This window comes from Sycon ciliatum, chromosome 4, assembly GCF_964019385.1.
Source record: "Sycon ciliatum chromosome 4, ocSycCili1.1, whole genome shotgun sequence".
Classification (NCBI taxonomy): Eukaryota; Metazoa; Porifera; class Calcarea; order Leucosolenida; family Sycettidae; genus Sycon; species Sycon ciliatum.
The window spans coordinates 37,121,133-37,136,574 of record NC_088646.1 but is presented as its reverse complement, the minus strand read 5'-3'; the positions used below and the strand labels follow the sequence as shown (position 1 = coordinate 37,136,574).

The window sequence follows — 15,442 nt, the reverse complement described above, 5'->3', positions numbered from 1 at the left end:
AACGGCAAGATAAAGGGCCCGGGTAGCTATTACTACTTAGGCTTTTCCACATTATTCGAAAAAATATTGGAAAGATGTGGATGTGAAACTCGATTTTTGGGGGGGGGGGGTCTTTTTCTTCACAAGTGTAGCATTCTATCAGTCATTACGTATGAAAAAAAAAAAATTTTTTTGGGGAATGATGTTATTCTCAAAAATGGATAGATTTGAAAAAAATCTAAAAAAATTCAAAAAATCACCCAATGTGCGAAAATTATTCACCCGTTGCCATGGCAACAAGATGGCTGCCAAATTCATTCGAAGCAGGGAGTCGTAAAATACCGGTATTTTACGACTCCCTGGTTCGAAGCATGTACATGTTGGCATCACAGGGAACCCTACAGGACTGGACATGTACTCGTGCATGCATGCACATCATCATGCACTGCCGCCTGCCGGCCCCATGGCCCAGTGCCGGGAATATTTCGAGACTGACAAGAGTCAGGTTACGTCAGGTGCGGGGCAAGGTCAAGTTTTGCCAGCAGAAGAAAATGCCTGTCGGCTAAAGTTTAGCTAGCACTTGCAAAATTTGTTGTTTTTGAGGAAAATCTGGCAAAAATCACGCCAAATTTGTTATTTTTGAAGAAAATCTGTAGTATCCCTGCTTTACAGTTTACACATGACTAGTAGTACATGTATTTTGCATGACTCTTATTGTTTAGAAGCATACAGTACTTCCTACATTTACGATTGTTCTTCCATGATCCTTGCATGGCGCCACTACACACTGGAGAGTAGCTAGACCAACACTAATTATCAGTAGTCTTCATTGTTTCCAAAATACAATACTTGTGCCGCTATGCTTCATTTGCAAGAGGTCCTTGTGCAGTTGTATGGACTTATCTGCACTGCGATATCAGCCTCATGCTCCAATGCTTCCTTTGTAGCACTGAGGCGCTGCGAGTAATCAATGGCATTTCCAGGTTGCTTGCTACACTATCGCATACATTCTTTAGCTGTTTTGCTGCCTGCTGCTTGTTTCCCGCAATAGACCCCAGCTGAAGCTTCCTAGCTGGCCCCCCTTGCCAACAGCCTTGTTAGATTCTGTATAAGTTCTCTAGTTTGCATCTCATACGAGAGAGTCGTGGTTGAGAGAGAACAAGTTCACTTTCACTTTGATATAAGATCATTCACAGTAACCTCCAGGCCGTGCCGGAGTAAGTTCAGATACGTTGGTTGACTGACTGTGGGTAGTAGCCTCCTAGCCTTAGATCACGCACGTTACAAATCTGACAAAAACCACACAAACTTTTTTTGTTTTTGAAGAAAATCTGGTAAAAATCACGAAAGATGCATTTTTACAACGGGGATTCATTTTTACCCCCAAGATGCAAAAATTATGCAAAACATAATGTGGAAAAGCCTAGTAGCTATGGCAAATATGGGCGCGCAAGTAGCTACCCAGGCCAACGGAGCAAAAGGAGACAAAAGGTGAGTACGTAAGTGCATGCAGGCCAGCTAGAAAAGGTACGGGAGGAGGTACCTAACAGTAGGATGAAAACCAGAAAAATAAGGGAAATGGGAGAAAAATCTAAGAAAATTAAGGGAAACTGGGTGTGTGACTAACGCCAGCAAGGGATTTGCTTTGGCTGGGTTGGCAGGTATGGGTACATGTGGAGGAAATGGAATGCGCGAAATGTGAAGAATTTGTAAACAAGCCGCAGCGAGGCACAGTGGATGCAAGTAAAAGTTAGCCGGGCATACGGCTACACAGTTGCACAAGTACAGGTACCTACTGTACCCAGTGAGACTGAGAAGACCAGTGGAGGCACGAATCAACAAATGTAAGTCTGGTGCAGCTCCAACTCCCTCAAAACTCCAAGAAGGTAAGGCTGGCCAGTGCTTAAACATGACGTCATTCATAGTCTTGATGCTAGAGTACAATTATGTAGTAGATACTAGGTGACAAAGAAGACAGCAGAAGCAACACAAACAACAGTGCAATGAAAAGTAACAACAGCCTCCACCAGGGCCGCTGACCAGGGAATGCAGATTGGACCATGCCTGGGAATCGTCCACATGCAAACACAACGCATGCCTGCCTCGTCCACCTGTGAGGCTAGTACCTGTGACTCATCACAGAGTGCGTCATTTGTTTTCGCTGACCGCCAAGTGACTAACGCCAGCGTTAGGCAGCGGCGAGACTATCTTCCTGCTGTTCGTCATGGAACACTGACGACATGGCCTTGTCACCAAGTAGGCGGTCTTTGATGACCTCTTTCCACTTCTTCCACGGCGTATCTCGAGGAATTTCCTCGGTGTATACCTGGTATACAGCATTCCGAAAACCATCCATTATGTCGACACGCTTAGCTTTCAGAGCTTTGTCTTTGGCCGCTTCCAATATCCAAGACACTAGACACTCTCGTAGTGAGGTGGTGCCCTTTGTATACACCTTGGCGGGTACTCCAGCATCACTGCGCTCCACCGTGTCCCAATTTTTGCCCGCGACGACGGACAGGGAAACTGGCCTCACAAAGTGGACGTTTACAAAGTTTTTCTCTCCAGGGTAATTGTATACGTTAGCTCTGTAGCACTTGGTATTAGTACGAGGTGGTCCAGTGCCATCGACGACAGGAAAGAGGCTTTCATTGTCGCTGATTTTATAGTCGTTCTCGGCGGTTAGTTCCTTGTATTTGATTCGAAGCAGCACTAACAGAACCCGCTCGTGGAGATACATGTCAGCCTCACTTTTGGGTAAGCAAAGTACTTGTCGCTGACCGCCGGGAGGTTCGCTGTCTTCGCTGTCTTTGCTGTCTTCGCTGCGTTTGCTGTCATACTTTGTGAGCAGGAACAAATGATAGGATTCCAGGTGAAACGGAACGTGGACACGGTGGTGATATACCCCACTCTTCGCTTTGCAAGGGTAGGGCGATGTTGTAGGCAAGGCGTCTTTAGTATCGTAACACGTTGTGGTCATGCACACCACGGGAAGTCCTGCCAGGTCGCCATCAAAGTTCATGCAATTCGGAAAGCACAGGCGCAGTTCAGGCCAGGTGGGTGGGGTTCCGTCACTGTTCTGACTAAGCTGATTCGTGACATGATACATTCGGATAGGGACCTGAGCTGGCCCAGCCGGCGAGGCCATTTTGCTAGAGTTCGGAATAATCGGCTACAATCCGGGCTGAGGCGAGGTGTACCGGTAGTTTCGAGTCGGAAAGTGCACCACCGGTATGATGATAGAATTGAAACTGACTACAGAATTACGTGCAGCCGGTCTCTCTCTCTCTCTCTCTCTCTCTCTCTCTCTCTCTCCTTCAAGTACCGTAGATTCAGCGCTACTTCAGTTGTAGTACTTGTAACTGTTGAGTGATAAACTAACTTTCTGATGTAGCATTGCTAAAATGCTAGTATATAAAGCAAAGTCGCGCTCAGCGCACAGCCCAGTGTTGGTAAGCGCCATGGCCGTGCAGCCCCGCTCGGCGGGGATCGGGACTGGAAAGTGGATCATGGAATGTGATTTCTCATCAGAGCCCGCTCATACATGTCGTGTTCATGTAGCTACAGGATCGGTGACGCCTCTAGAGCTCTGTGAACCGAGCTATCCGCCTACTGTAGCACCGGAATATCCGGAATGTGCATGCACAGCAGATGCGATCACGTGCTAGTCGAGCCATGCATCACTCCCAGGGAGCTGTAAAAACCTGTTTTTACAACTCCCTGGTTACTTCTCCCAGTCGCGGTGGCATAGACGCGGAGTCTGACGGACTGTTCCCTACTGCCATGTCTGTAGTCACGCGTGTGACGCTTGTGGGGCCACGCGACAAGGTTCTCGTGACATCCACCTTGAATGTAATGTGACACTTTGGCATAAATGGCATAATGTGGTGCCATCTGGCTAGACTAGCTGCGTAGTCGAGCAGAGGCAAAACATGCGGATAGCAATGGTAGAAAAGGATTTATGAGGAAGGTGGGGATAGCGGTAAGTGAGTGCTCCAAGAGTGAAGGTAGTGAAGCTTTTTTTTCTCTCTCTCTCTCTCCTTTCTTCCCGGTTGCCGTGCTTGTGACATTTTTTCCCCTGCTGCCGTGCTCATATTAGTTATCTAACTTATCTTCTTCTTTGTTCTGTTTGTCCGCTTATTTTTATATATTTTTCTCTTCTCTTATTATCAGTGGGACCATTGTCATTAGGTTTAGGCCTGTTTTGGAACTCCACTCTGAAGAAAGCCAAACAAACAAACAATATCCGGAATATGCTCAGCAGATGCGATCACGAGCTACAGCTGCCATGCGTGCGCGTCACTCCCAGGGAGTTGTAAAAACATGTTGTTGTTGTTGTTGTAGAAGTTTATTTATCGTCGCACCACAAACAGGCGATTTCGCCTCCTTTGATACATGTGGACGACAGAAGGAATGAGAGAGAGGGGGGGGGGGGGACAGAAGTATGGAGAGAGGAAGGGTAGAAATAAATAAGCAATCAACCTCAGGGCTACACCAAAGCAAAAACGGAATGGGAACATACTATATACAAAATAGCTTCATACATATATTGCAAAACACGTTTACTATTCTTCAGTCCGCTATACCACAGAAACACACTAGCCGAAAAGCATTTAAACGGAGCCATGATGCGCTTTTAGCAGGGCACAGAACTGAAGGTGGCTGGGCTCGGAACGGAGATCAGGCGGGAGCTGGTTCCACAGGACTGCGCCGATGAACTGCATGGTCGCTCGACCCGCAGGACCGGGCCAAAATGGTACTCGAACGAGGTGATGTGCTGCTCCCCGAGTGCGGTCACCAGTAACTCTCATGAAGAAGCTGGTGAAGAGGGAGCTAGCTCGGGAGAACAGACAACGACGGACAAAGATGAGGAGCTTAATGTTAAACATGTCCTCCAGGGTGGTGAGGCGGAGCTGTTCAAAGATCGGGCTCGTGCGCGACCACGGTGGCAGACCGAAGAAGCCGCGGATAGCGCACTTCGTTAGACGTGTGAGGGGCTCCATGTTGCCAATTTGAAGTGACGGATAAAAGGCGTTGGAAGCGTACGACAACCTACCCTGGATCATCGACCTGTAAAACAGGATCTTTGACGCCAGGGTGAGGCTTCGGCGGCTCCGCCACAGCGCACCTACTGACTTCCGCACCTGCTGGATTGTGTGATTGACGTGAGGCTCCCAGGAGAGCTGCCCATCTACCATTACGCCCAGGTACCGCGCTTGTTCCACAACTGCAAGGGCTGCATTCCCACAGCGAATTCGAATGTTATCTGTGTCAGGGGCTGGGCCTCTTACCAACATGTTTAGTTGCAAAACCGGTTTGGTTGTAAAAACCTGTTGAGTTGTAAAAACCTGTTTTTACAACTCCCTGGTCACTCCCATGGCGGATCGCGCCATCGCGGACTGACGCGGAGGCTGGCGCGGACTGTTACCTACATGTAGTCACGCGACGCGGTTCTCGTGACATCTGTTAAAATCCACCTTGAATGTAATGTGACAGTTCAACATGCCATAATGTGGTGCCATCTGGCTAGACTAGCTCGGTCCGGATCCGGCGTAAGCAAACGATAGTAATGATAGAAAAGGATTTATGAGGAAGGTGGGAATAGTGGTAAGTGAGTGCTCCAAGAGTGAAGCTAGTGCGACGACAAACATCATTAAAATGATCAGGAAAGTGAAGAGTCAATCATCGTGAAGCGCCCCCAGGTGCTTGCTGCTGCTTACCACTTGGCACTACCAGTCCGATGTGGTTCGAATATCCTGGAAATAACGGGGTGACCATGGTGACTTGGTCTGAAGAAGCGCGTCAAATAACCATGGCAATCTGTGCAGGGAGTAGTACATGTAGTGGAGTGGAACCGCCTAAAGCCAAGTAAAGGCTCATACACCCTGAAATGTCCAGACTGTGGCCACACCAGTGTGGGTAGACTTGGAAGTAATCCCACGTGTGGGCCGGACACACCTCAGTACGTGGGTGAGCGCAAGGCGGAGAAAAAAAGGATTGACAGCATCAAGATATTATCTGTCATGGGATCCAATTAATACTTCATCTACGCTTGCCCGTAGTGAAGGTAATACATGACTGTATGGTAGTTCCTTCGTACTTCCAGGTGGAACAATGGACTCAAATATCGACTAGACTCAATGCTATGTATCTAATATTGACTGAGTACGAGGTCAAAATATGAAAAAAAAGCCGAGTAAAGGACCGAGGCGAAGCCGAGGTCTTTTACGATATATAGGAAATAAAAGCCGAGTAAAAGACCGAGGCGAAGCCGAGGTCTTTTACGAGGTCTTTTAATTCCTACATACTGACCAAGTACGAAGTCAATATTAGATTTATCACGACTAACCAAAGCATGTGTTCAATCGCTAAAAAGGAGTCAAATATAAGCGGTCAATATAGCCCTATTAGAGGAGTGAAATATGCAGGAATATTTGACTGCTTAGGTATGGCAAAATTCTATGGGAGTCAATACTAAGGGAGTGATAACGACTGCCTATTGACTGCATATCGACTGATATTGCCTTCAGGCATGAACACAGACTCAGCATGTTTACACATACACTGTACATGTACAGACATGCATATGAATGATCACACTTTCAGCCGTAGCTTCTCTCCGACTCCGCTGATCTCCATACGAAGAACGTTTCTTCTTCTCCGTTTTTTTGGTGCGGACTTTTTTCTTTCTCATTGTCGCTCTTCGAGCATTGCTCAAAGTCATTGTACCACATGTAGTGGGTATTGTTGGTCCGTGGTCCGATCAGCCAGTCAGTCATGCATGCTTCCAGCTCGATCCCAGGCAGAGATGATAATCTTGGTAGTATTACTATTAGAGGTACCTGGCTTGACATTAGAGCCGTGCAAACCCCGCCGAAGAGATCTGATCTATCAGTATCACTGAGTGTTGTGTCATGTGCTTTGACCGCTCATCACTTCATGACAGCTTGCACTTTTCACTCGCTACACGAGGTGTCGTAGTACAATGCAATGTACATGACTTGTACTTGTACCTGCCCCAGGATCCAACTTCATTAATTTTACACCTGCCCCCAGTGAAGGTAATAGTAATACTTGATTCTTATTCACTCTGATTGACTAACTATAAAGTGCACCTACACTAGTTTAAAGAAACCCGGTGTGGGTGGCTGAATCACAGTGAATCTGATATTGGCTTTTAAAACTTTTAAAACAGGTACAATGTATGTACTTCGAAGTATACTTCTAAAAGAAAGCATGCGAACCCTGAAACCAACAAAGGTGACAGGTACAACAATACACCTTCAAGCCACTGAGCCCGTGGGTTATAGATCCAACACTATCTGGCATACGTGAACCTACCAACCGAACGAACGATACTTGTAGCTGGCCAACACACACACACACACACACACACACACACACACACACACACACACACACACACACACACACACACACACACACACACATACGCATGCGCATGTTCGTACACTGAGGCTCTAGCCTTGTCTTTGATAAAGAATCAGCTCGTACCGCTGATAATGGTATTGTGACAAAAACATTTCAAGCTTTATCAGAAATGTACGTACAGCCACTCGAATAGATGCAAGTAGATGAGGACAACTATCCATTTGTTCAACAATGACTAGCATTTTGGATTAAATTTGATTGACAGTTAGGGAAAACTCTAGATGTAAGTTCTAATGTACTCTCAGGGTCTTATGGAACTCATCACATCTCGGTGGCAATAATCATCCTATGAGTATGAGAAATCCTTGCACCATTGGAAAGAAGAATGGCAAGAGCAGGTGAATACAAGTTAACGCTGAGATTCGTGCCAAGTGTGTTAGCAGGAAGTCACGGTCCGCCGATCTAGAGTCAAGTTCCCATGAGGTTGTGGACAAAGGCCGTCCAGCGTCCAGCCACCTACCATTGGGTACAATGTAATCATGCACTGCACATCATCAAGTCCGGTACCAACATGCCGTGTGCCCCTGCCGTCAAGATGCTGAGCACACAGCATGCTGCAGGTAGCACAGTAACAGCACTGAGTGTCTTATCTATGCATAATAAGACTCATCCGACCGCATCACTGACCAGTAACCGAGGTGGAGCGTATCATAGGGAAGTTGACAACCGTTGCTCTCTGGCCAGACAGGGCGGCACGGTACTTGACCCGCAGCGCTGTGAGCTCCTCTTTCTGCTGCTCGATGACCTGCCGCAGCTCAGACACGTCGTCAGGACCGGCAGTGCCGGTGTGGACACGTTGCTGGCCGGCGTTGTCCTGGCGGCCGAGTGGCAAGCTGACAGCGGTGCCGTATCCAGCCACCGGGCTCGCACCCAGCGCCGTCAAACTGGCACTGCTAGAACCAGCAGTCATACCCACTGCCGATGCCGAGGCCGCTACCTGCTGCAAGCGCAACGTGCGCTGAGACTTGGCGGCGACTTCCAAATCGTGCACGCGCGTTCTCGTCGACTTCAAATCCCCTCGCAGCTCGTTGATCTCTTTGATGAGTTGAACATTTTCCTATGCGACAATGCAGAAAAGAGAAGCACATCCATCGAGAGTCACACCAGCACACTTTGTCGTGTTCTTGCTGGCTAAGGATCAGACACGATGCTATTGTGACAAGAAGGAAGTAGGGATGGTTGATTCTGGCGGAAATGATTCTCGGCTGTTTTTTTGTTTACCGCAATCAGTAAGACAAGCTGAATCGATCTTGTGCAATAACATGTTTTTTGTTTGTTTGTCTTTGTTCTAAATATAAACACAGTCCTACTGGGATACATGTGGAGAGCAACATGAAACAAGACAAAGAGGACGTAGGGACAACGTGCCAGCGTGCTGAGAGCAACTGAACCGACAAGAGGTATTGGTGTCAGCCTTGCAATCAGGCATCAAAAAGGGGGAGGGGGGGGGGGGGAGGACCCAGAAGTCCTCCAGAGCATAGTGCGCGTTTAAAAAGCACTATTCCGGGCTCAAAATCGTGGGTGCACTTTACATACTCCGAATATTGAAATGCATGTACAAGGCCCCAGACACTTGTCAAGGGAATTATTTATCAAGCGGGTTGCCGGTGGGTCACCTCTTTGACCCGACAATCACCAAATGCTTCAAGTACTTGTACCCTACATCATTTACTGGTTACGAGAGTCGAGCCTGTACCTGCCAAGTTTCGCCGCAGTCACTTTTGGAAGTCGCACCTAGCTGAAGCATTCCCCAGACTTTTAGACCTTGACTGGCTATAATTTTTGTCAAAAACGGGGCTGCGGCATTATACCCGGGTGCGCATTATGCTCCGACAAACGCGATATTTTGCACCATGCCTCCTGTCCAAATGTCACACTTTGTTCCTAATTCATAATCATCAGCTAGATACATGACAATACAAGCACTAGCAGGGATATCCCCTAAGGGGCTTTAAGCGCACTCGCCTTCCATGTCACTGTAGCAATCGCACAGGGTTAAAAAAATCATACTAACTCAGTATGCTGCAAATATGACATTGGCACATCATGACCTTACTGCCAAGATTCGCGCCTTCTCTTCCCTGTGGATCTTGCGGTCTTTTGACAGTGTCTTATCCAGCGCCTCATTGCTACGCTCCAGGCAATTAATGACGTACGCAGAGTTCTCGGACTCTGACATCATTGACGGTTTCTGGACAACTTCCTCCTATGAAGCAAATGCGCACACAAGCACACACACGCACACACACACACATGCACACACACACACACACACACACACACACACACACACACACACACACACACACACACACACACACACACACACACACACACACACACACACACACACACACACACACATATACACACATCATTGACTCCAACATACGACTTGGTTGACAGCTGGCTACTGCCTAGCAACACGGCACGCGGACCAGTGTGAGCTCTGCCCAGAGTTCAACAAATTCGGTGGTTGAGGTTTGTTTTGGTTTGACTATTGCATGAAGAAAGAGAGATGAAAGTCAATGATTTCCATATTCATTTTATAAACTTTGAAGAGTGGATTCAGACTTGTTTCCATTTTGCGGCAAACGGCATGCCATGCTTCCCCCATTATAAATCACCCTCGAGTGTATCTTTGGGCTGTGGAGTTTTTAGTGTCCCGTATTTTCCAGAATATGAGCCACACTTTAAACACTGGTAATTCACCTAAAAACGTCGGTGTGGCTAAAATACTACCATGGTCAAATTAGCAGTGATATATAGGATAGACGTCCGTGTTTCATGACAAAAAATCTGTGAGCGGCTTATACTCCAGTGTGGCTTAAACTCCGGACAATACGGTAAAAAGGTGGAACTGAGCATAACATTCGGGAGGAATATGTGTAAATGAGGAAGGTTGCAATTACTTTCCTCCCCAGCATTGGCAGGTACACCTCAAGGCTGAGTGTACCTGGGACCGATCAATGATCACAATCTTGAACGTTACAGGATTCGCGCCCGTAACCTTGCCGACTTGCGCACATCCAGCCGGCAGCCAGTAAACTAATCACAGGACTTAGCCACACGCCATACAGTGCGGCCGTGCTTTGCGGCTTGGCTAGGCTTACCGGCTTCTTGTCCTTGGGGAGATATGTTTCTCCCATTGTTATGACGGATTTCTTCAACTCCTTGGGATACTGGATGAGACCCAGGGCATCGCTCAGGTCTTTCTTCAAGTTTTTGATAAGAAGTCCAAGTACGCGGATCTGGGCCAACAAAAACATGCAAGAAACAGTGATTCCGAAGCAGATAGCAACAACAACAACAACAACAACAACAACAACAACAACAACAACAACAACAACAACAACATCTCTTATTGGCGATGGTTCCATCGTGAGAATAAAGAATTCAATACAAAAACGCAACAACAATAACACGAGCAACAGAAGCAGCTATGGTACAGCTCAAATTTCATATGCCTCTGGCCTTTTCCCCGGCTCTGACCTTCTCTTGCTGCTGTAGCATTTCACCCTCCTGTGACTCTAGCTTCTGCTTGTAGCCAGTGGCTTCGTGCTTGTACGCATGGTATGCCTTCTCATACGCTGACAGTTCGGCAGTCATCTAAGAGGAAAGCAGCAGAGACAGCATGCCTTATATGGTAAGACAGTACAGGTTCAACTTGGAGCAAGAGAGGTACTGAATGTCAATACAACCTCTCTTGCACCCCTAACTTTTAGAGAGTGTGCATATAGCTTCCAACATCCCAATAGTACGGCATTCTACATGCACTTGTTGACAAGAAGCACCCCAAACCAACGGCAGTCATTGATTCTCACCCGATTGATTTTGCTCTCCTTGCGTGCTATGGTGGCATCACGGGGCTCGATTTGCCGCTTCAGCTCCTTGATCTTGAAGTCAAGGACAAACTTGAACTTCTCCAACTCCTGATTCTTCTTCCGAATGTCAACGATTTGTCTCTCCTGCCAGCCAAGATTCAGAACAAATCAATCACGTAATCAACGGTGTAATCAACGATGTTGTTAAGCAAAGATATTTCACGCAAAGACAGGAGTTGAAGCAATGACAGAAGTACTTTACCCAATGCGACAAAGTTAGTTTCAACGGAATGCGTCAACCACTAGTGGTTATTGCTATGTACAGGTAGTTATAATATTACGACTACCTAGTTCACATGTCTCATATTGCGCATGCGTAATGAAAACCTGGTCTTTCTTCTTGTGAAACTGAAGATTAGTCTGTTGTTTTGAAGATACACCAGTTCTATGAGAAGTGAAGCATTGTCACCCTCTCGACTGACCTTGTCCGAGATTGTCTCCTCCCGCTCCAGCATCTCCTTCTTCAGCCCCTGGATGTCCTTTTCCAACGTCTTGATGACGCCCTGCAACTTACTCCGCTCTCCTTGCAGCTTCTCAATCGTTGCCTTGTGCTCAGTGATTTCCTTGGCAAGCGAGTTCACCTAATCAAAAGAATGGATTTTTTCAACTATTGGCAGGGGCCATGCATGCAACGTGTATACAATCGTCATGTACATGTGTGCGGCGTGTTTATGTACGAAGTGTATGCACGCAATTGTACGACATGTATGCATCTACATGTACGAAGTGTATGCATGTAGATGTACGGAGAGTACCATACCCAATCTCACACTACACACAAGCCTTTTCTAGTGACACACAAATAGCAAGCAAGACATTTGCTATTCGGGGGCAGTGAAGCACGCACATTGATGAGACTGCCTCAGTACCCTAGCAGTCTCCACCACAACCCAACAGGATACGTGTAGCTGGGATCAGCTAACATACAGACAACCAGCAGTGATGCACTGACAGTCCCCATATGAGAGCCATGTTCTTTTCAATCTTTTGTTTGCAGGCGCATAGGCTGTGAGGGGCACAAGGGCATATGCACCCCCCCCCCCCTTTCGTTAATCTTTTGATCTTTGTTCAGAACGTGCATGTCAGGGATCACAGTTCAGTCCCGACTAGAACTCACCTTCTTCTTCATTACACCTGCCTCTCCAGCCAGTTTGATGTTCTGCTCCTTCGCCTCTCTCATCTTCGTCTCAAACATGTTGGCGTCGTCGAGAATCTCGCGATCGCAGTCCTCCTCAATCTGAGCCTTCATCTCCTCAAAATCTCTTTTCATTTCAGACCTCAGATCCTCCGCCTGCAGGACAAGAACACAGGTACAAACTATGGCGGTTAATTATACAAAGGGGGTTCAGGGCCGTAGCGACCGGTCCAGCAGGTCCGGTAGTTGCCGGACCAATGTTGGGACAAAAAAATCGGGTCAAGCTAGAGGCGCCTGTATGTAAAAAAAAGTAAAGTTTGCACGTCCGCGTTACCACCGGCTATACAATTGCGTTGAGAAACACAACCAGCTTAGGAAGTTTCGCATGTGCCAGGCCACCACCATGCCTGTGCTACCAGGGTGGCAGATGCAGCGCCTAACGGCGAGGGTGAGGTGGTAAGTCTCACAACCAATGCCCGACAAGGGGGCTAACTGACAATTACCATCGATGCCGGCATGAAGGTCGTAAACTACCTCGACGTAACACTCAATCTAGCCGACGGGACTTACCGCCCCTACGGAAAACCAAATGACACGCCGATGTACATCCACACACTATCCAACCACCCGCCAACCATCATCCAACAAATACCCAAGTCTATCAGCAGACGATTGACAGATATTTCGTCCAACAGAGACATCTTCCTGGAGGCGGCACCTCTGTACAACAGTGCGCTCAAGGCCAGCGGTTACGCCGAGCAGATCGTGTACATGAAGAAGAGAGAAAAAGATGAAGAGAAAAAGAAGAAAAACCGCGGACGAAACATCATCTGGTACAATCCTCCGCTCAGCAAAACAGTAGCCACGAATGTCGCGCAAAGATTCTTACACCTCGTCGAGAAGCATTTCCCACCTCGCTCACGCCTAAACAAAATATTCAACAGTAACACAGTAAAAGTAAGTTACAGCTGCATGCAGAACATGTCTGGTGTACTAAAGGCACACAACAATTCGGTCTTGCGGAAGAAGCAGAAAGATGATCAACAGAGAGCAGAGAAAAGATGCAACTGCAGGGATAAAGTTGCAGAATGGCTCAGACCACGCAGTGGTTGCCAGCTATTCTGGATTATATGAAGAATGCGATGTCGAACATATCAACGTGTTTGGCCTAGTTTCCTAGCATGTGACAGCTTTTTTGTAGTGAATAATTTATGTTTTATTTTGTTTTTGTGCGTTTTCATGCGCATGCTTGTATAAAATAGCCCGTGTTACCCTTCAGCCAGTTGGCCTTTTGTATTGCGAGCGTTGGAGAACATAAGGGCGGGCACGGGTGGGACGTTGATATGTTCGACATCGCATTAGGCCTTGACAGATTATGCTAATATTTTCGTGAAATTATGCTTTTCGCATTGCTGAAAAAATTGCAGAATTATGCTATTTTTATGCTAAAAGTTATCATATTATGCCGCATTATGCTCACATATGCTGCTAATGTATAATGGTTCTGTGCAAAATAACAGGGGAATTGTTTTGTACAGGGCGTTGTACTGTAGTAGCAAAAGTTCAACGGGGTCAACGCACCGTCCGACCTAGCTACGACCGTCACTGATTGTAGTGGACTGGACATGTGCAGAAATAAATAAATAAAATAAATAAATGTTATCAAGGGAGTCGTAAACCTACGACTTCCTGGTGCATCTACTTGTACTTGTACTTGTAGAACATGTACAACTGTATGGAATTTGATGCAAACAGGCGGATTATTCCAATTTTATGTGATTCGTATGCAATTTGCCTCGAATTATGCGATTATTCGATTTTGATAGGAATTATGCGAAAAATTATGCTAGCATAATCCGTCAAGGCCTACATCGCATTCTTCATATAATATATAATAATCTTTATTAAAGGATCTCCCAGAGGCGATGGCCTGTCGAGGGGATCTCCTGATGCAAATCATGCAATAGAAATAAACAGTGAGGAAAACTACACGTGTTACAGTATATGCTACATAAATTAGCAATGAACACAGGGCTGGGTTGTTAAAAATAAAACAATTAATTTAAATGTCCAGGGATATACCACTACAGTCAAATTTAAAACTTTTCACGTGCAAGCGATATTGCTGCTGAAATTTAGAAAGTGAATCTTGGGATGTCAGCCTTGGTGGAAGGCAGTTCCACAGCTTTCCGATTTTATGCAGAAAGAGAGAGGAAGAGATGCGGCCATGAGAATTGAAAATCAGTTTGTTTGGTCGGCGTGCGCTAGAAGAGATATTGATGTCAAAGCGGGATAGATAATCTGGGTGCCAATGGATATACTTGAACAAAACGGTGATGGAAATGTAAGTGCGTCGGAAGTGAAGGGATTCCAAATTACACAGCCTATTTAAATTATTCTTCGATTCATAGCGATCAAAATCAATCTTCGCAGACCGCAGCAGGCATTTGCAGATCTTTGCTTGTAAAATGTCAAGCGATTCTAGCTGGCTAGCAGTAAGTCTGAAGCACCAGACAGGGATAGCGTACTCTACTGTGGGTCGTACATATGACTTGTAGAGTAGGGCAATATGTGCATGCGATAGATGACGGCCCATAAAGCATAACAAATTTACACGTTGGCGAAACTTTTTGAACACAGTAGTGAAATGGTCTTGGAATTTAAGATTAGTGCTGATCTCAACGCCTAGATGGATTACGGTACTTTTAACATTGAGTGGTACGTTGTCCATTTGGACAGACGAAGAGGGTGGAGGAGCATAGTTGGAGAACATGGTGGTCTTGGCCGCAGAAAACTCCCCGTGAATGCCTCTAGCCCAGCGCTGGCAGCTTGTTAAATCCAACTGGAAATTGGCCAGATTCTCACCAACAGGTAAACCGATGTTATGAGTGTTGAGCAGTGTAACATCATCAGCAAATAGATAAGGGGCGCTGTGGGTCAATGTGTCGGGAAGGGTATTGATGTAGGTTAAAAACAGCAGGGGTGCAAGATG

The 15,442-nt window shown here is 46.5% G+C and overlaps 2 protein-coding genes across 2 annotated transcripts in view; both read right to left on the bottom strand.

Annotated features, from left to right (window-relative positions):
• Window positions 1–1,267: 1,267 nt before the first annotated feature.
• LOC135815974 (uncharacterized) overlaps window positions 1,268–15,442 on the bottom strand; it is a 34,769-nt gene continuing 20,594 nt past the window's right edge. The window contains exon 2 of the mRNA XM_065329330.1: window positions 1,268–2,090. The gene's annotated coding sequence lies outside the window, so the exon portion shown is untranslated. The remainder of the gene's footprint in view (window positions 2,091–15,442) is intronic.
• Window positions 7,507–12,625, bottom strand: LOC135815973 (cilia- and flagella-associated protein 57-like). The gene is made up of 7 exons (XM_065329329.1): window positions 12,433–12,625; window positions 11,738–11,896; window positions 11,256–11,399; window positions 10,924–11,040; window positions 10,545–10,682; window positions 9,488–9,637; window positions 7,507–8,488 (listed from the first exon to the last, which is right to left on the bottom strand). The coding sequence occupies exons 1-7, from the start codon at window positions 12,583–12,585 to the stop codon at window positions 8,051–8,053; spliced, it is 1,299 nt and encodes a 432-aa protein (XP_065185401.1). The 5' UTR covers window positions 12,586–12,625; the 3' UTR covers window positions 7,507–8,050.

What these genes read in the sequence shown, in the direction of transcription:
- LOC135815973 (XM_065329329.1), bottom strand. Translation starts at nt 12,585, where the DNA reads ATGAAAAGAGATTTTGAGGAGATGAAGGCTCAGATTGAGGAGGACTGC. An exon ending in CAGGTGTAATGAAGAAGAAG is followed by an intron (nt 11,897 to 12,432) that starts GTGAGTTCTAGT and finishes TCTTTTGATTAG; the next exon opens with GTGAACTCGCTTGCCAAGGA. An exon ending in AGAAGGCGCGAATCTTGGCA is followed by an intron (nt 8,489 to 9,487) that starts GTAAGGTCATGA and finishes ATTGTCGCATAG; the next exon opens with GAAAATGTTCAACTCATCAA.